The sequence below is a fragment of the Pangasianodon hypophthalmus genome, chromosome 17 (assembly GCF_027358585.1).
Source record: "Pangasianodon hypophthalmus isolate fPanHyp1 chromosome 17, fPanHyp1.pri, whole genome shotgun sequence".
NCBI lineage: Eukaryota > Metazoa > Chordata > Actinopteri > Siluriformes > Pangasiidae > Pangasianodon > Pangasianodon hypophthalmus.
This window is the reverse complement of record NC_069726.1, coordinates 18,661,793-18,677,456: the sequence shown is the minus strand read 5'-3', so window position 1 is coordinate 18,677,456 and position 15,664 is coordinate 18,661,793. Positions and strand designations below refer to the sequence as shown.

The window sequence follows — 15,664 nt, the reverse complement described above, 5'->3', positions numbered from 1 at the left end:
ACATGCAGTAGTGCATAATAATAAACTAAATAGTAATATAATTTACAGATTCAAATTTCTTAGCCAGTCCTGGGTACTCACTATTCTATACAATTTCACTTTTTCCATACTCTCATCTAAATTGTTCGCAATAGTCGAGAACCTCTAGATCAGACATTTATTTATTTACCAATATTTTTTAATAGCAAGAAACTTACCTGTGAGCGAAAAAAAAAAAAAATTCTCATATTTCTCTGGCTCTCTGGCCTTTGTATTCATGATTTGCAGAATTTTAACCCCTGACCTAGCACTGCTCCACTAAACACCTTCTGTTCATTGTATTCATGATTTTAATTCCTTCTCATGATTTTGGTCCAGTGTAACTTCCAAATGCACTGAACATTTTCAAAGAGGTTATAATATCAGTGGATTACCATTCAAATCAAAACAACACTGAGGAATCTTTGTTACTGCTGATTTTCATTATAAGAAGAATGTGTCCTGGCACAACCCATGCGAACTATATATCTGTAATGTGTTCTGCTTTTTTTCACCCAGCATGTGACTATTCTTTAAAAAAAAACACAATTTGGGTTCAGCAGTCAGCAAAACTTAAGCCACTGAGGTTAGAGAAAAGTCAAAGTGAAGATATCACATGAGCACATAATTGAGCAGTCATTTGTTTGCCTTTGCTGATAGAGTGTGTACTGAGATTAGTGAACTGATACTATCGGAAAAGCACTGACATTGGATTTCATTTGAATGTAAAAATAATATATGTTATCAAGAAAAACAGATATTCGAACATTTGAATTTGTGTTCAAACACTATAATTGTTTATTTTTCTAATAGCACTCTGTCAGACAGAAAATATAATTTAACAATGGTACAAAGTTGTTTAATTTACATATGTATATTTTCCACAAGTAATAAAGTACAGGTATAAAATATAAAATTGTACAGAAATGATAATGCTTTCAGTATTTACACAGAAATACAGGCATACCGTGTATTACGTAGCACTCAGTTGCACACTGCTGCAATTTTGTATTGCTGATATATAAAAACCCAATTTATATATCTCACGATACATTCTTACATCAAGAAATGTAGTCAATTTACCTGGAAAATATATCAGTAGTTACACCATCTACACAATGTGTTTACCTTCACTAATCTCTATACTCAGTTTTAGAGAGTTTTAAAAACCAAAACTGAAGGCATGAGAAGCTGCTGCATTTTGCACTACATGACTTCTCACCATCTCACCACACTGATATCTGTAGAACAACTATTTGGTTTTATGAACTATTTGTTTTAGGCAACGGCAGGCTCACATATGAGCAGATTGTGCACAAGTGCATTGTTTCTGTGCAAAGGTATGAATAGTTACATAAGCACCAGCATTTCTGAATCAAACACAACCGAGTATGATTGATATCAATTTCAGCCGAGATAAAGCTCCACAACTGCTAAATCCATTTAGTCCGATGGCAGCTCAGATGCACCCACATTTGCGAGTCCATATTTGCAATCTCACTGGCAAGCCTTACTTCTCCTTATGGCTGAGTACATGATCAGCTGTAGTGAGCTGCTATAGCCAGCAGGAGGACCAGAGCTGGAGCCACAAGGCTATAGATATGAGGATATGAGGATATGAAGATATCTGTCCATGACGGCAGTAGAGGACGATGTCACCTGGGTGGTGTGTAGCCAAAGGGCTGCTGTAAGCACAGAGAGCCGTGGTTGGGCAGGGGGTGGCTGTAGTAGTACTCCACCAGGGCTGCCATGGAAGGGAAGTTCAAGCCTGCCTCCAAGTACACGATTTCATCCTACAGGAGGAGAAAGAGAGAGAGTGAGCATAAACTGTAAGTGTGAATATAGATCAAATGTTGAGTACAAAGACATGTTAGGATGGCTAGTTGATGACTATGTTACATTTCCTTTCAGTGACGGCTGAAGAGCTAAAATCTATTATCTAGAAATAACACGACAACAAAACCTTTAGGATTGAGCGATGTGTTGTGCCACTAGGCCTCACTGATGGTGTAATAAGAATGATGTAGGGTAGGCTACTACACACACACCACACACACACTTAAAGGCAGCTGCATTCATGATTTTTAATTGTTTTTTAAAAGCAGAAATAATAACATTGGCACATGATAATATTAATTTTTCTATCTAAATGATCTCCTTTGTTCCAAATCTCTATGTGCACATATTACAAGAAGTGGAAAACAACATTTACTTTCTTGCCATTCATTTAATTTCCTACACTCATAGAAAAAAAGGTTAATTCTAGGGCATTTTGCTTTGTCCCTCTGCGGGAGGCTTTATGGGTTCTATGTAGAACACAAAACAGATTTCCCAGTCAGAGAGGCCTTCAAGCAGAAGCTCTTCATGAAGCCAAGAATCCAAAACTATTGAAGAAGAATCCTTAAGTAATTATTTTCTAAACATGCACTAAGTATTTTTTTGTAAAGCAGAGCCCTCTGATCTCCGAGTCAAACTGCAACTGCAGTTAAATCATTCAACAGCCACCTCCTTGCTTATAACTGACATGTGCTTTATAAGTTGCTTAAATCTAAAAAGCCTTGAGCATTTTTTGGTTTGACCCGATGGCAAAACCCCTACATTTTCTGTGGAACTAGTTTGCCAACCAGGTGTCAACAGATATAAACAGAAACCTGAAAAAAAAAAAAAAAAAAAAAACTAGGCACAGCAATGCATGAACATATTACAAAACCCAGGTTTTCCAAGGTTTCTTTGGCATTATATCATTATTACAGGACTAAAAACATTTTATAAATTAAAAACTGCACCTTTCTCACCTAAATCTGTCCTCTGTGACCAGTTTCTAGCATTCACTTCTACTACAATATAAAAAAAATCCACTTTGCTGTCATTTTGTCTTTTTTTTTTTTCATCATGGCTGGTTTGCAGTTATCTTTTTAAGATATGCTTGCTTTCCTGTTGGGGCTAAAATTTGTAAGACTTTTACTGGCTCATTACTTTTACATTGCTTTTATGCTGCTTTAATTATTGTCATTTTTTTCTATTTTACACAATTTTTATATTTTTTTACACTGTAAACCACTTTGAGCTGCCTTTTAAATATACTGAAGGTGTTATATAAGTAAAGTTTATTATTATTATTATTATTATTATTATTATTATTATTATGTTAACATTTTTAATTTAAGTTTAATTCAAGAAATTGTCTGGGATTAATTTTTTGTACTTCGGCTCAGGTTTTCAGTACTTTTACTACAGACTCTGTAGAGGATGGTATATAAGTACATTATTGTAATCTTATTGTGAATAATTTTACACACAGACGACCTCGTGCAAGTGTAACACCCACCTCCTCAAACAGCCGGTAGTTTCTTGCCTTGTTCAGACTCACATCCCACACAACAAGCACCTACACATCCAAATAATGAAATGAGTAGGTTTAAACAAACACACACATACAAAAAAAGCACACACTCATTTCACAACTGTTTCTGCATAACATCCTGCATATGCACCATGCTGTGTTGTACCTTTGAGGTCTTTGTTCCAGAGTTTCGGATGCAGTAAAGGCCATCCGGCGGAGAGGCATTTGTCTCTTTAAATAATCTGAAGAAAGAAGAAGGAACATTGAATAACGAGGGTATCTTACACCTGGCTCTGATGAGAGACAAAGTCAAAGTGTCCACAAGAGTGTAGAAAAATCCACATTAGGACCTGTGACACTCCAGGCCAGTAGAGGGGGCTAGAGAATAGCTTTAATGTTTGTGCACTATTTCCCCTGTGTCATCACATTCCTTATTCCTTAAATATCTGATAAGCAGAGCATAGGAGCTATGTTTGTCATAAGTCTAAAACCTAAAGTTTGTGGAAAGATTTCTTACTTTTCAACAGTACTGGTCTCAGTTGTTTCCACAAAGACAGAGTCAGGCAATTGTACCTAAAAACCAGACAACAAACATACATATATAGTATATATATATATAGTTCCTTTTTTACTTCTCGCCACTTCACTGAGTTACTTCATAGTTATAGTATTTTGTCTGCGTCCATTGCGTCATTGTTAATTACTAAAGAATCTATTAGTAACACTACACTCATTTACAGTAAAGGAGCATCACAGTAAGAAGTGCTAAAAATGCAGGATTCGTAAAATGCAGTGACAGCAAAAGGAAATATTTATTAAGGGAACATAATGTAAGTGTAATGTAAAGCCTACTGAGAAACTGACTCACAACCTGATGAGATTCACTCACATTTTCATAGTCATTATCGTCAGAGTCTTCATCGTTGTCTGATATGACACTCTTTTTCAAGGGCTTCTCTTCCACAGAGGACCGAAAACTTTGCCCATCAGGTGACGATCTTCTGAGAGGAAAGAATTGTGAATGGCTTTGTGAAGGATTTGATAGCTGTACTTTAATTTTCCATAAAGGACAAAGATGAGGAAGGATAAACCATAATCTACAGTGTTGTATTAATGTATACATATGATGTACATTTAAAGGAAAAATCCACCCTGAACAATTTGCATACTAACCATTATATTTAACATGTTATAATAACCAATTATATTTTGAATATTTTGTAATGAAAACGTATTTCATTGTTGGTCTAGTTTCATTTTGGTTAACGGTTTCCTACATTATCCACAATGCTGTTTAATTACTTGATGGTAGTTGATGTAGTAATTAAGCCTCACTTCGTCTCTACATAAAGAGAGTGATGCAGCAGGGCTTTAGTCCTTTAGTCTGTCCAGATCCCTCATCTGTACACACTGCTCAAACAGAGCAACTTCCACTGCTTTGACTTTCATGCTAAATACTAACAACACCATTGTTCTCTGCCATAACTAAGCGAATGAAAATTCAGCAGCAACCAACAAATTGCTAATCACATCACAAATATTTCAGTATAAACATATTTAATGTGGTAATATTTAAAGGGGGTGTTTTCCTTTACACCCAGCAAGACATTGCAGCAAGTCACAATCACAATAGTCAAAAGAGGATCTAAAAGGAGTGAAAGCGGACACCTACTGTAAAGATGGAAGAGTGGGTTTGGGCTTCATCCCTGGTGGTGGACACTTTGGCGGAGGTTTGTAGCCCAGTGATGTGAGTTTTCTCTCACCAGGGGAATTCTTCATGTTGTGTGAACTAGATCTGTCACGAGAGTTCAGAACCAGTTTGTTTTCCAGGTCTTCACAGATATGGAGAGTGGATGGGTTTTTAATAACCATGGCAGGAGCAGGCTTCCGGTCATATCCTGGGAGAGTGGATAAGGACACACTCCCGGCTACAGGCTTTTTCTGGCACACGGGCAAAGGACCCGGCGCAACTGTCATTCTGTTAATGACTGGTTTCTGTGCTGGAGGAGGGCCTTTATTCATGGCGTCAGAAGGTTTGGGTGGGCTTGGAACAGGGGTGGTTGATTTCTTCTGGATGGGGTACGGTGGTGCTTTAATGGATGTATGGGGTACTGGTGGTGGAAGGCCTTTAGGATGGTTGGGCACAGGTGGAGGAGGGTAAGATGGAGGTGGTGCCTTGGGCTGACCTGGAAAATCCACATGAGGTGTCTAGTTACTCTACTTCATTTTCTTGAAAATGTAATTATTGTAAAGCACTATCTAAACATGCATCAAAGTATATAAAACTACCTGCTGGCCCATCAGGCATAAGATAATCGTCCTCATCACTTTCATCATTTTGTTCCACGTAGTCTATTAAAAAGTGCAAAATACAGATGTTAATTGAAAGCTCACAGAGGCACAAACAGTTACTCACTATTCTTTAATGCTTGTTGTCAGTCACACACCCTACCTCCCTCATGGTCATCTGGGTTATTGGTGATTTCCAAAGGGCTCTCAATAGGGCCATAGAAACTTTCATCAGAGTCAGATTCACTAGAATAATGAAGGGAAATGAATTCATTTAGTATCACCATTCACACCACTGTTACCACGGAACCTACACAGACTGGCACATAAATATATCCAGTACTAATTTATCAGAAAAGGGAAGTGGTTCCAATAACGCTGTACATCTGTGGGAGTTAACAATGTGGACAGCAATTTATTTTTACGTGTGCTCATATATAACCAAAGACTTCCCTATCAGAAAACACTGAAACTTATGGGCTATAATGAAATGCACAAACATTGGCATGAACATGAATTAAACACTCACCAAGTTATTATTAAAGCTGGACTGAAAAATACTGTAATGTCTATAACGTTCATGGGGATTTCCAAAAAACATTCTTTAAATGCAAAATTCAGCCATGTAAATTGAGAGTGCATCCAGAGTGAGCTAACAGATTTCATGCAACGGATTTCACATTTACTATCTATAGATATGTAGGTAATCAGTATAGAAAAAACCCCAGGTCTAAGTTTTAACTCACATCTGGCACTTTGGCTGCAAATAGGTAGGTTATACGTATAAAAAGCAAGCAAAGCAAGACAAGCTTTTTCTTTCCCATTTTCTTCCCAATTTGGTCATGTGAGATGATCTAACTCTATTTTTCCAAACTGAAGCTCATGCTGTGTAAAAAAAAAAAAAAAAAAATTACCTTGCATCAAGCAAATCTTTCTTGTCATTATAGTGGCCAATCTCTTTCCTCAAATAACGCATCCATTTCTGTTGGAGATGAGAAACATTGTTTTTTGTAAAGGTAAGCCACATGAAATAACCACTGAATTATGGAAGAAATTCACTTTCATCACACCATAAAACAAAACCAGTCAGTAATCTACACTACTCCGATGAAGCATGGAACATATGGAGTGATGAATAAACATCTCACCCTTCTCTCATCCTCACTGGCTGCTGAAAAATACCACGTGCGGTGCCTCTTACTGAAGTGCACGATCTTAAAGGGGAAAACGTTGCTGGATGTGGTCTCCTCTGTTGCTCGCATGACCCTGATGACAAAACACAAATGATTTGAGAAACAATGTGATTTTTGGCCAAGAAAGTAAAATCCAAAAACCCAAGAACTATGAGGTTCACTTCAATTCAGTTTTATTTGCATAGTGCTTTTAATAATAGAAATTGTCACAAATCAGCTTTACAGAAATATGGATGTAGATTTATATTTATATCCCTAATGAGCAAGCTAGAGGTTACAGTGGCAACTAAAAACTCCCTGAACTTACACAATGAAGATACTTCAAGAGGAACCAGACTCAATGGAAACCCATCCTTTTCTGGGTATCAGACAGTGCTATCAGTAATCATTGCACAACACACAGTTGTATACTGTAAAGTCAAACAGTACTAAGAGTGCTAAAAGGATGTTCAGTATGAGCAGATTGTAAATAAGAGTCATGGGATGTGCATGGGGCAGTCATTATGATTACAGCAGCAGTCCTTAGAAACAAGTTTACAGTAATGTTGAAACTTGGGCATAAACTGGAAAGTGCAGTCTTTTGGGTATCTATACGGGATCATCCACAACAGCACAAAGTGTTCTTTTCATACTCATATTTTAGCACTGATGATTTTTATCTGGTTTTAAAATCTCACTGCTTTTGTAATAGCCTCAAATTACACTCTACATAATGCTGGTGGCCAGTATGGATCATACACGTACACAGCTGGCTCTGACAAGTTCTCAGACTGCATGTGCATTTACTAAAAGACTATTTTTACCAGACCACAGCTGGGACCAGAGACTAAACACAATAATTAAGCACACACTGACTACACCACATCGGACCGACACTGGTTAGGAAATGAGAGGAGTACCGCCAACTGCTGTGCTGGTGGAAAATCAGACAGGGACATATGCCTCACATCATCTGCAGTCACCTAATATGCATGAAAAACTAGTTTCGAGTGGACAAAATTTACACCTTTCTAATGTTACATGGGGCTCAATGTGGGACAGGATGTGGCTAACCAAGCAGTTAAAGATGAACATATATAAACCATGAGTCCATTTTGAGTTCAGTATGCTCATAGTTTAACTCTGGTTTCAGAAGTTGGCCAGTTTCAAATTCTAACTTTAAACTCATTAAAGCATCACCCTAGAAGCAAAGGTACAGCATGCCCAGAGGTGTAGAAGTGGATGGTTGGTTTTTTTAAGTATGCACAGCATTTTAGCTCTTCACATTGTCAGTAAATGAAATGATACACATGAACTTGCCTGTTGTAGCCGTTGAGGGAGAACGCTCCCTGTGGTGTGGCAGACGTGCTGGTCTTGAAATAGTAGACGCAGCCTTTGTGGATTATAATGTAGCGAAGAGGCCCTGTGGGATTGGCAAGAGAAAATATTCCAGAAATTGCAAACCTCAATGTCTTCATACTAGTCACTCTTAAACCTAAAGCAGTTCTAGTGAACACGTTTTGAAAGAGCCTGGAAGATAATCCGAATGAAGGACTGGTTATAGTTTTGTAATTTTAGCTGTAAATTCCTAACAGGCAATATGACAATACTCACATTTCATTAGACTGAACTGGCTTCCCCCCTTTTTGTGTAGATACCCAGAAATGGCAACACCTCCGGGCATGGTCAGAAGGTTCTGAGCTCCGATAGCCCTCATTGGGACGGGCCAGGAAATCGGCGCAGCAGTCATATTCCTATAGGAGAGATGAAAGATTAGTCTTTAACACAGCTCATTCACTGAAGTCCCTAAATTTATCTTGGTGTGATGATGTACCTCCTGTATATAGTTAGCTGTGAAGGTTAGTTTGAAGAGAGAAATGAAATACAACAAAAAATAAAGAGGGGTTGAGAGGACAGGAAACTGCTACAAGTGCTATGCAAGAAAGAAAACCATAAAACAGTATCATCTTACAAGAGCGCAACTCTGTAGGCCTTGTATGCATCAGGTGTACGCTTGTTTAAATTATGCAGCTGACTCAAATTAAAATATGAAGATACAGTTTGGTATTTTAACATTAGACATTTTAAGCTTGAACAATCAGGGAAAGATAGCGATGATTAATGATTTTAAAACCAAAACTTGGATGGAATCAAAACTCCATTAATTCTCCAGCACATGGCACCATAGTGCACACACTCAATGCTTTTTCATGAATTCTAACTCTCAGACTCTCTCCATTTTTCCAGTCCACCGCCTGAACTTACCTCTTACTCATCTGCCTCCTAATGCCCCTCACTGACCTGCTCTCACTGGACATGCTGACAGTGGAGGCTATATCCAGAAGAAGATCCATATAATACTGAGGAGGTGCAGCACACACCACACAGCTAATAAAGCCTGTCCGATTAGTGCAAACCCTCCACTCAAAACCTTGACCCTGGACCAGACAAAGCCAGGACAGGAAGGGAAGGAAACAACACGTTTCCCGTGGAATGCACAATCCCCTACTGTGCTCTTGATTGTGCTGAGGGTCACAGATTTCCAGCAGAGTTTGCTGTTCCAAGCCTACCATGTGACACCCGGTGCCCAAAGGCTGGTCTGCAGGAGGACATATGAAGCAAATATATGAAGCAGCAGAGGAGGGGAAAAACTCCCTCAGATCTCTGAATCTGATTTTTCCCAAATTGCTCTGGAAGCTCATTAGTGGGTGGAGCTGAGAGATTATCTACCTCCAGGGAACGAGTGAAACCGAAGGTTCAATGCAAAGAACAGAGCATGGAAATGTAGCGTGACGGATCCAGACCAAAACTGTAGGACAGGATGTAATTTCACAAATGGGGCAAAAGAGAACTTCTACACAAATGCTGACTTAGTTGTGGATACGTGACTAAAATATTTCTGCAAATACATTATGTTTGAATATTGACAGCACTGCTGACGCTAAATGTAGCCGATAAAATAGCCTGAGTGAGTGTGATTGCAGTGTAATTAGAAATATTTTGTTGGCCCTGTCGTGACCTTAACTTCAACCACATGAAAGCAAACAACAAACAGGCATTATCTCTTTTCCTCTTTGAACTCGAGTTAGTTTCCATCAGGGAGCAATAAACGTGAAAAAAACACATTCTTACCCTCATAATTTGCATCAGAGGCTGCCTTCCTTTCCCCATGAGTGTTGTGTGGGTGCAATAAAGTTAAAAAAAGACACACACCACCTACAGAGTAGCAGTTTTTTGTTGACGTATCATGCGGGAACTATTATGACTGACAATTACAGCAATCAAATCAGCTTAATTCATTGTCCCAGTCCTGAGGACTAGAATTAATTTATTAACAGAAAGTGACTGAATATCAAATTGAGTAATCAATATTACTGGATAGAAGCAATCAGGAGACAGTAAACCTGAACGAGCTTCTGTTTCAGGTTATCCAAAAGGAATCATTCACTATAGTATATCATAGGGGTATCTGTATGTGTTCAGTGCTCCAAATATCTGTATCTGTTTTTGGATTTAAACCACAAGTGGGCATGGTAGCTGTGCATTCATTGCACAGCACTGCATGTTCAGGATCCTAGTCCTGATGAATTCCTCTATTCTTAACCAGATGCCATGTGGCAATCATTCTAAAAAAATGAAATAAAATAAAATAAAATAAAACGAATACCGTGTCTCCTATTCATATCTGTATTTGTATTCATTTAGAACATATTATCTGTTCAATCCCAATAACGTAAATATATTCACAAATACGAAATTAACGTAAATTAACCTACACCCAAACCTACATTACCCCGAGCAATATGTATAGAGTCAATATGCTTCAACGCTGAAACAAGCCCGTATGCTGAGTCTGAAATACATCCAGCAATTATGGATACATAAATTACAGAAACTGGATAAACATGAAATGTAAAGGTATGTTTTTTGTATGTTTCTTCACTGAAATCTATGGCACACTATTTACTTGTAAGATTAAAAGGAAATGAAAAATTAAGCTTGTTACAATGTTATCTGAGCCACAGATCTCCTTGTGTGCAGGCGAGGTGGTAAACAATGGAAAAAAAAATGTACAGAAATTTCATAAAACCTGAAGGCTGAGAAATGCTAGCTTTATTCAACTCACTTCCTGAGGTGACTTCCCGCAAGTTAACCTAAAGGTTGGGCTGAAGCCCTGAGTTTCTGAGTTTTTCAGAGATGCAAACAAGAAGCCACATGCTGATATGACAGATATCACAGAGAGTTAATGCTAATATTAACTGCGAGTTAACATTTAGGACAAGCTCACTGATTAAATGTATACTGAGCTTTATTCGTTCACTTCACCTGACACTAAATATTACATTTTGCTGCTTGATCGGAGTAAATAAAAAAGGAAAGACTTTCAAACAACGAAAAGCACAAAGGCAGTGCCTCGGGTTCAAATCGTTCTTATGAGATAAAAATAAAACAGAAAAAGAAAATGCATTTATTCATTGACCGACTTCCTTCTTACTGACTAGCATTTTAGGTACTTACTGGAAGCATTTTAAAATAAACAGCTGTGATTTTTGTGCATGTTATAAAAGCTATGACTCAGTAAACACCATGATACAATCCACAAAACAGTGGTAGACCAATTGACCAATAGGAAACCTTTTCACTGAAATTGTTGCCAGTGTTCTGGTGAAATGACATGGTGTGACATCAGCTGTGTGATGTTATCACACTGTAATGTTTACAGTTTCCTCAGGAATCTCATGCTTTTAGTAACTGACAAATGATTTACCAGGGAACTAATTAGTTGTGAATTCGGATTTACACAGGATTCTTTAACTTTCATTTCAAAACTGTCAGACGTAAGATTCTCTGAGGCCAGTGGAACAACAGCAGGCATCAGACAGGATTGGACTTATGAGGCATAGCTTTCTGAAGCTCTCTGAATTATCATCACCTAACGAATGATGTGTATTGTTTGGACACATCTGTGTATTTTAATTGTGTTAATACAGTATAAACATAGAGCTTGCAGTACTAATACAATCTAGATCTCTATCTAAAGCGTCTGGTAGTTTCTGTCACTCATTGTTTCCAAAGATCGCATACTTTCAGAGAAAGAAGATATTTGACTGGAATGACTGATATTATTTTATCGTAGTTCTATGTTACATCTGAATTTCATCAATTAAATTTTTTAATCCAAGCATTAAGTAAAGAATACTAAATAAGTAAGGAAAAATACACTATGGGGCACGCTGTTATAAGGAAAATAATCCATGACAGGGTGGTGTGATGCAGCTCAACATAAAGCAGAATTACTGTTACCACTCTGAAGTTGATTATTTTCTAGTAACAGCACATCCCCATGTGTTTTATTTATTTGCCAAGTTTTCATTTATTAAAGAACATGTTACATAAGCAGTTACTTAGTTATGTATAGTTATTTAATAGTTACACAAAACAAGTTCCTGTTATCACTTACATAAAAGCAGAAATAAACAGTAATTCCCTCAACAACCTCTAACTATTTGTCTCTCCTGAAGTTAATAAGACTTCTCATGCCACAAGAAAACGCAAAGTCCTCTGTCCTAAAGACTTTCCTGCGGTGGAAAACTTACTGACTGTTACAAAAATACTGATACTAGAGACTCCTCTTAATGTACATTAATGTATGTGTATATATTCTTAAGAAGGAAAGAAAATACTGTCTGACCAGCCAACAGTACTTTGTTGTAAACAAACATAATGTTTATACATATAATGTAACCAGAAGACTGCATGAAGTAATTCTGCTTTGGTGGTTTCCATGGTTTTCCCCTGCATCACTTCCCTTTTTTATCCAGATATGGGCATGCCACAGGAAACACGCTTTTAGTTACAGATGAGTTCAGAAGAATCAAGACACAAGGCCTAAATAAAACAGACTTGAAGGATGCCTGAGTATAGCGTGAGAAAATGACTGCGTACGTGGCTGCTTCACCTGCTGCAGGAAGCGCGCCCACTTAACCGTGGTCACACGTTGACCTTCTGCTGGCAACTTTGACGCAGTGCGTGTTCACAGCTAGTTTACAACTAAAGATTTTGAGATAGTGACTGCAGGGTTTGGACATTAAATCCTGCCAGTGAGCCAATAAGACAATAATCCTGAAAAGGTCAAAAGACGACCCTGTGCTCCGACCCCAATTTCCTTCTAGTTGAGATATGCAAAAATGTTTTGTGGTACTGTAACTGTGTATACGTACAATGACAAAGTTGAGTTAAATCATAATGATTGCTCATCTTTTGTCCAAGGAGCTTAGGTCGTACATGGCAAATGGTTTGCTATTATATAGCTTCTTTTACAATGTCAATAGGTTTGGACACATGTAACAAAAATCTGGCATAAAACCTGTCAGTTGTTGGTTAGACTGTGAGGTTCCCTTATGGGCTGCATGTCCAAACAGAACGCAATACTGACACTCTACCGTTCAAGGATGGCAACTGTAGGGTGCATAGGGCCAAATTTGTGAGTGTCTTGTTTGATGAGCAAAGGAACACTTTGAATGGCCTGCCAAATCACCAGAAGTCAATCCCTAAGAAAACACTTAGAACAGCATGTGGAACACCAAAAGTTTACACCCACAAACTCTGCATTTGGTACACAGTCAGTGGAAGAGTGGGTTAAAGGTGACATTAAGACACTGGTGGCATCCTAACCTAAGAAATGACACATGAGACTATTTTTTTCATCCAGAGAGGTCAAGAACCAACATTTTAGAGACTCTGAGTATTAATAGCTTGATCATTTACAATACTCAGTTTGTGACTGCGTACGTGATCACAGAAGAGTGCCGGAGTTATTTTCTGCTTCCAAGTAGCAGTTTGCAACATCAGTTTCACAGAAAAGCTTCACAACTTTAGTTTCACTTCTATCTGCTCTACAAGTCACTGAAGTTCTCAACATACTCGCCAAGACATTTTAATGGCTCAAACACTTACTCAAACACAATATTATTGGATTACAATATATATCTGATCAAGATCACTTTGGCAGATAAACAAAACACACTTACATAATATTCCAACACATTTTCTTACGAGCTTCTTCATGCGGATGTGTAAACGCTCTCTTTTGCTTCACTGAGAGCGCCATAGATATACGCCAGAGTCCATTACCATGTTATCAGGCTGAAGCTGAACACATGATTGTAGGCATGTTAGATACCGCAGAAGCCAATCTTCAGGAACTGATAGAGCTGAGGAGCAAGAGACTAGCTGCCTGTGATCTGAGACTCTCACACATTGTCAAGTCACTTCCTCCTCCGAGCCACAACATGAACACACAGCAACTGTGTCAGAGCCACACTTCCTGTTGGCTGATGGCTCGGACAAGCTGATTGGCCGTTTCTCACTGTCAGGGCCTGAGCTTGAGGGACTTTCCACCCCAACAACCATAGGTCTCTAAAGTAGGGTCATTGACTTATAACAGGTGTCCAGACATGTTTCTCTGAAAAAACTAATTTCTTTCAAAAGATTTTCCTATTTCTCAAGACCGCAGTCATAAAAATAGATCTTGAATTGTCTTGCTAAGCATTCTAATAAATCCTATATTTTTACAGCATTATATGTGTATCATATGTTTTATCTTTTGTATTTAGACATGGAATTGTTATATTTTTATACATTGACCACAGACTCTTAGAGTTTAAATCTGGAATTGCTGGAGGAACCCTGAAAGATTATGAACTTTTTTCTCAGTATGAAATTTTAGGCTTTTCAGTAAGTGATCATAAGTTGCTTGCTAAACACAAATACAACAGTGGTTTATTAAAACCTATATGAAGCTTTACAACTTGGTTTCCAAACACACACTTTTCTTCTTGGAACTGCAAATCCTTCTTATAGCATTTACATCCAGCCAGAAAAGTGCACATACCTTATAGCTAGATACTCCTTATATTCATACAAGATGACTTAATATACCATGATCAAATATTTTAAGTGAATTTTATGGTATTACCACCATTGTCCAAATATGGTCAATTTCCAGTTTGTATATCTATTACCCTGTACGTAACAAATGCAGAATGAACCACTCATCTCACTTCCTATTCCACAGGTTGAAGTCAAATCCAGCTGACCACATGGTAAAGTTAAAACTGAATGAACAATACGAGAAGGAAAAAAAAAAGGCCAGACTCAGATCATGAAGCCTACGTGGACGTATGAGCTAATGGTTAATGTTGTCCTAAAATGTGGAACCAGCACCTTCCCATTATCAGTTATTAACACTGACAACTCGTACAGTGGATATCATGACTTCTTTATCATAGCTCCTTATTCTAATCAGCATATACAGATGGTCGACCTTGGTTTTGCGTCAAGATGGCAAGAGGAAGAGAAAGAAATGACTTCAAAGTTGGGTTCATTATTGGGGTCAATTCATAATTCCACTGTAACTCTTCACTGTTTCCACTGAAACTGTAACTCTGCACAATAGTCAAGAGATCTTGAATAAAAGAACAGAGTTCTCATTATGAAGTTATTATGTAACAAATATAAGACAATTAAGCCTATTTCTACACATAGTTACTAATTTCAAGCTTAAAATGCTGCTCTTATTCTATTGGCAGATAATTTTTCTTCTTTCTAGAAATACACTCTTGAAATAAACAAAATTATCCGTCAATCGAATACAGAGTAACGGAGTAAAACTGAGTAAAATTATCTAGAAATATGCTTAAGAATCCTATGTTTGATAAAAAAATTGAGAAAATAGAAATATTAGGTGAATACATCTATATTTAAGATATTTTTACTTGCTAAGATATTTTCTGCAGTGAAACTCAACTTGGTAGAAGATAGAGACATGCTACAGAAATAC

At 37.7% G+C, this 15,664-nt stretch overlaps 1 protein-coding gene across 3 annotated transcripts; it reads right to left on the bottom strand.

The window, feature by feature from the left end:
- Positions 1-792: 792 nt before the first annotated feature.
- sh3bp2 (SH3-domain binding protein 2) lies at positions 793-14,227 on the bottom strand. Of its 3 annotated transcripts, none has more exons than XM_026942622.3 (13): positions 13,854-14,227; positions 8,437-8,576; positions 8,143-8,245; positions 6,799-6,916; positions 6,565-6,632; positions 5,814-5,896; positions 5,651-5,713; positions 5,034-5,547; positions 4,251-4,362; positions 3,879-3,934; positions 3,528-3,603; positions 3,347-3,406; positions 793-1,811 (listed from the first exon to the last, which is right to left on the bottom strand). In XM_026942622.3, the coding sequence occupies exons 1-13, from the start codon at positions 13,931-13,933 to the stop codon at positions 1,674-1,676; spliced, it is 1,611 nt and encodes a 536-aa protein (XP_026798423.2). In that variant the 5' UTR covers positions 13,934-14,227; the 3' UTR covers positions 793-1,673. The 3 variants fall into 3 exon arrangements, with proteins under 3 accessions (XP_026798423.2, XP_026798421.3, XP_026798422.3); XM_026942620.3 differs by lacking the exon at positions 13,854-14,227 and adding an exon at positions 9,088-10,226; XM_026942621.3 differs by lacking the exon at positions 13,854-14,227 and adding an exon at positions 9,088-10,215 and having other exon boundaries at positions 4,251-4,359.
- Between the last annotated feature and the right edge of the window lie 1,437 nt (positions 14,228-15,664).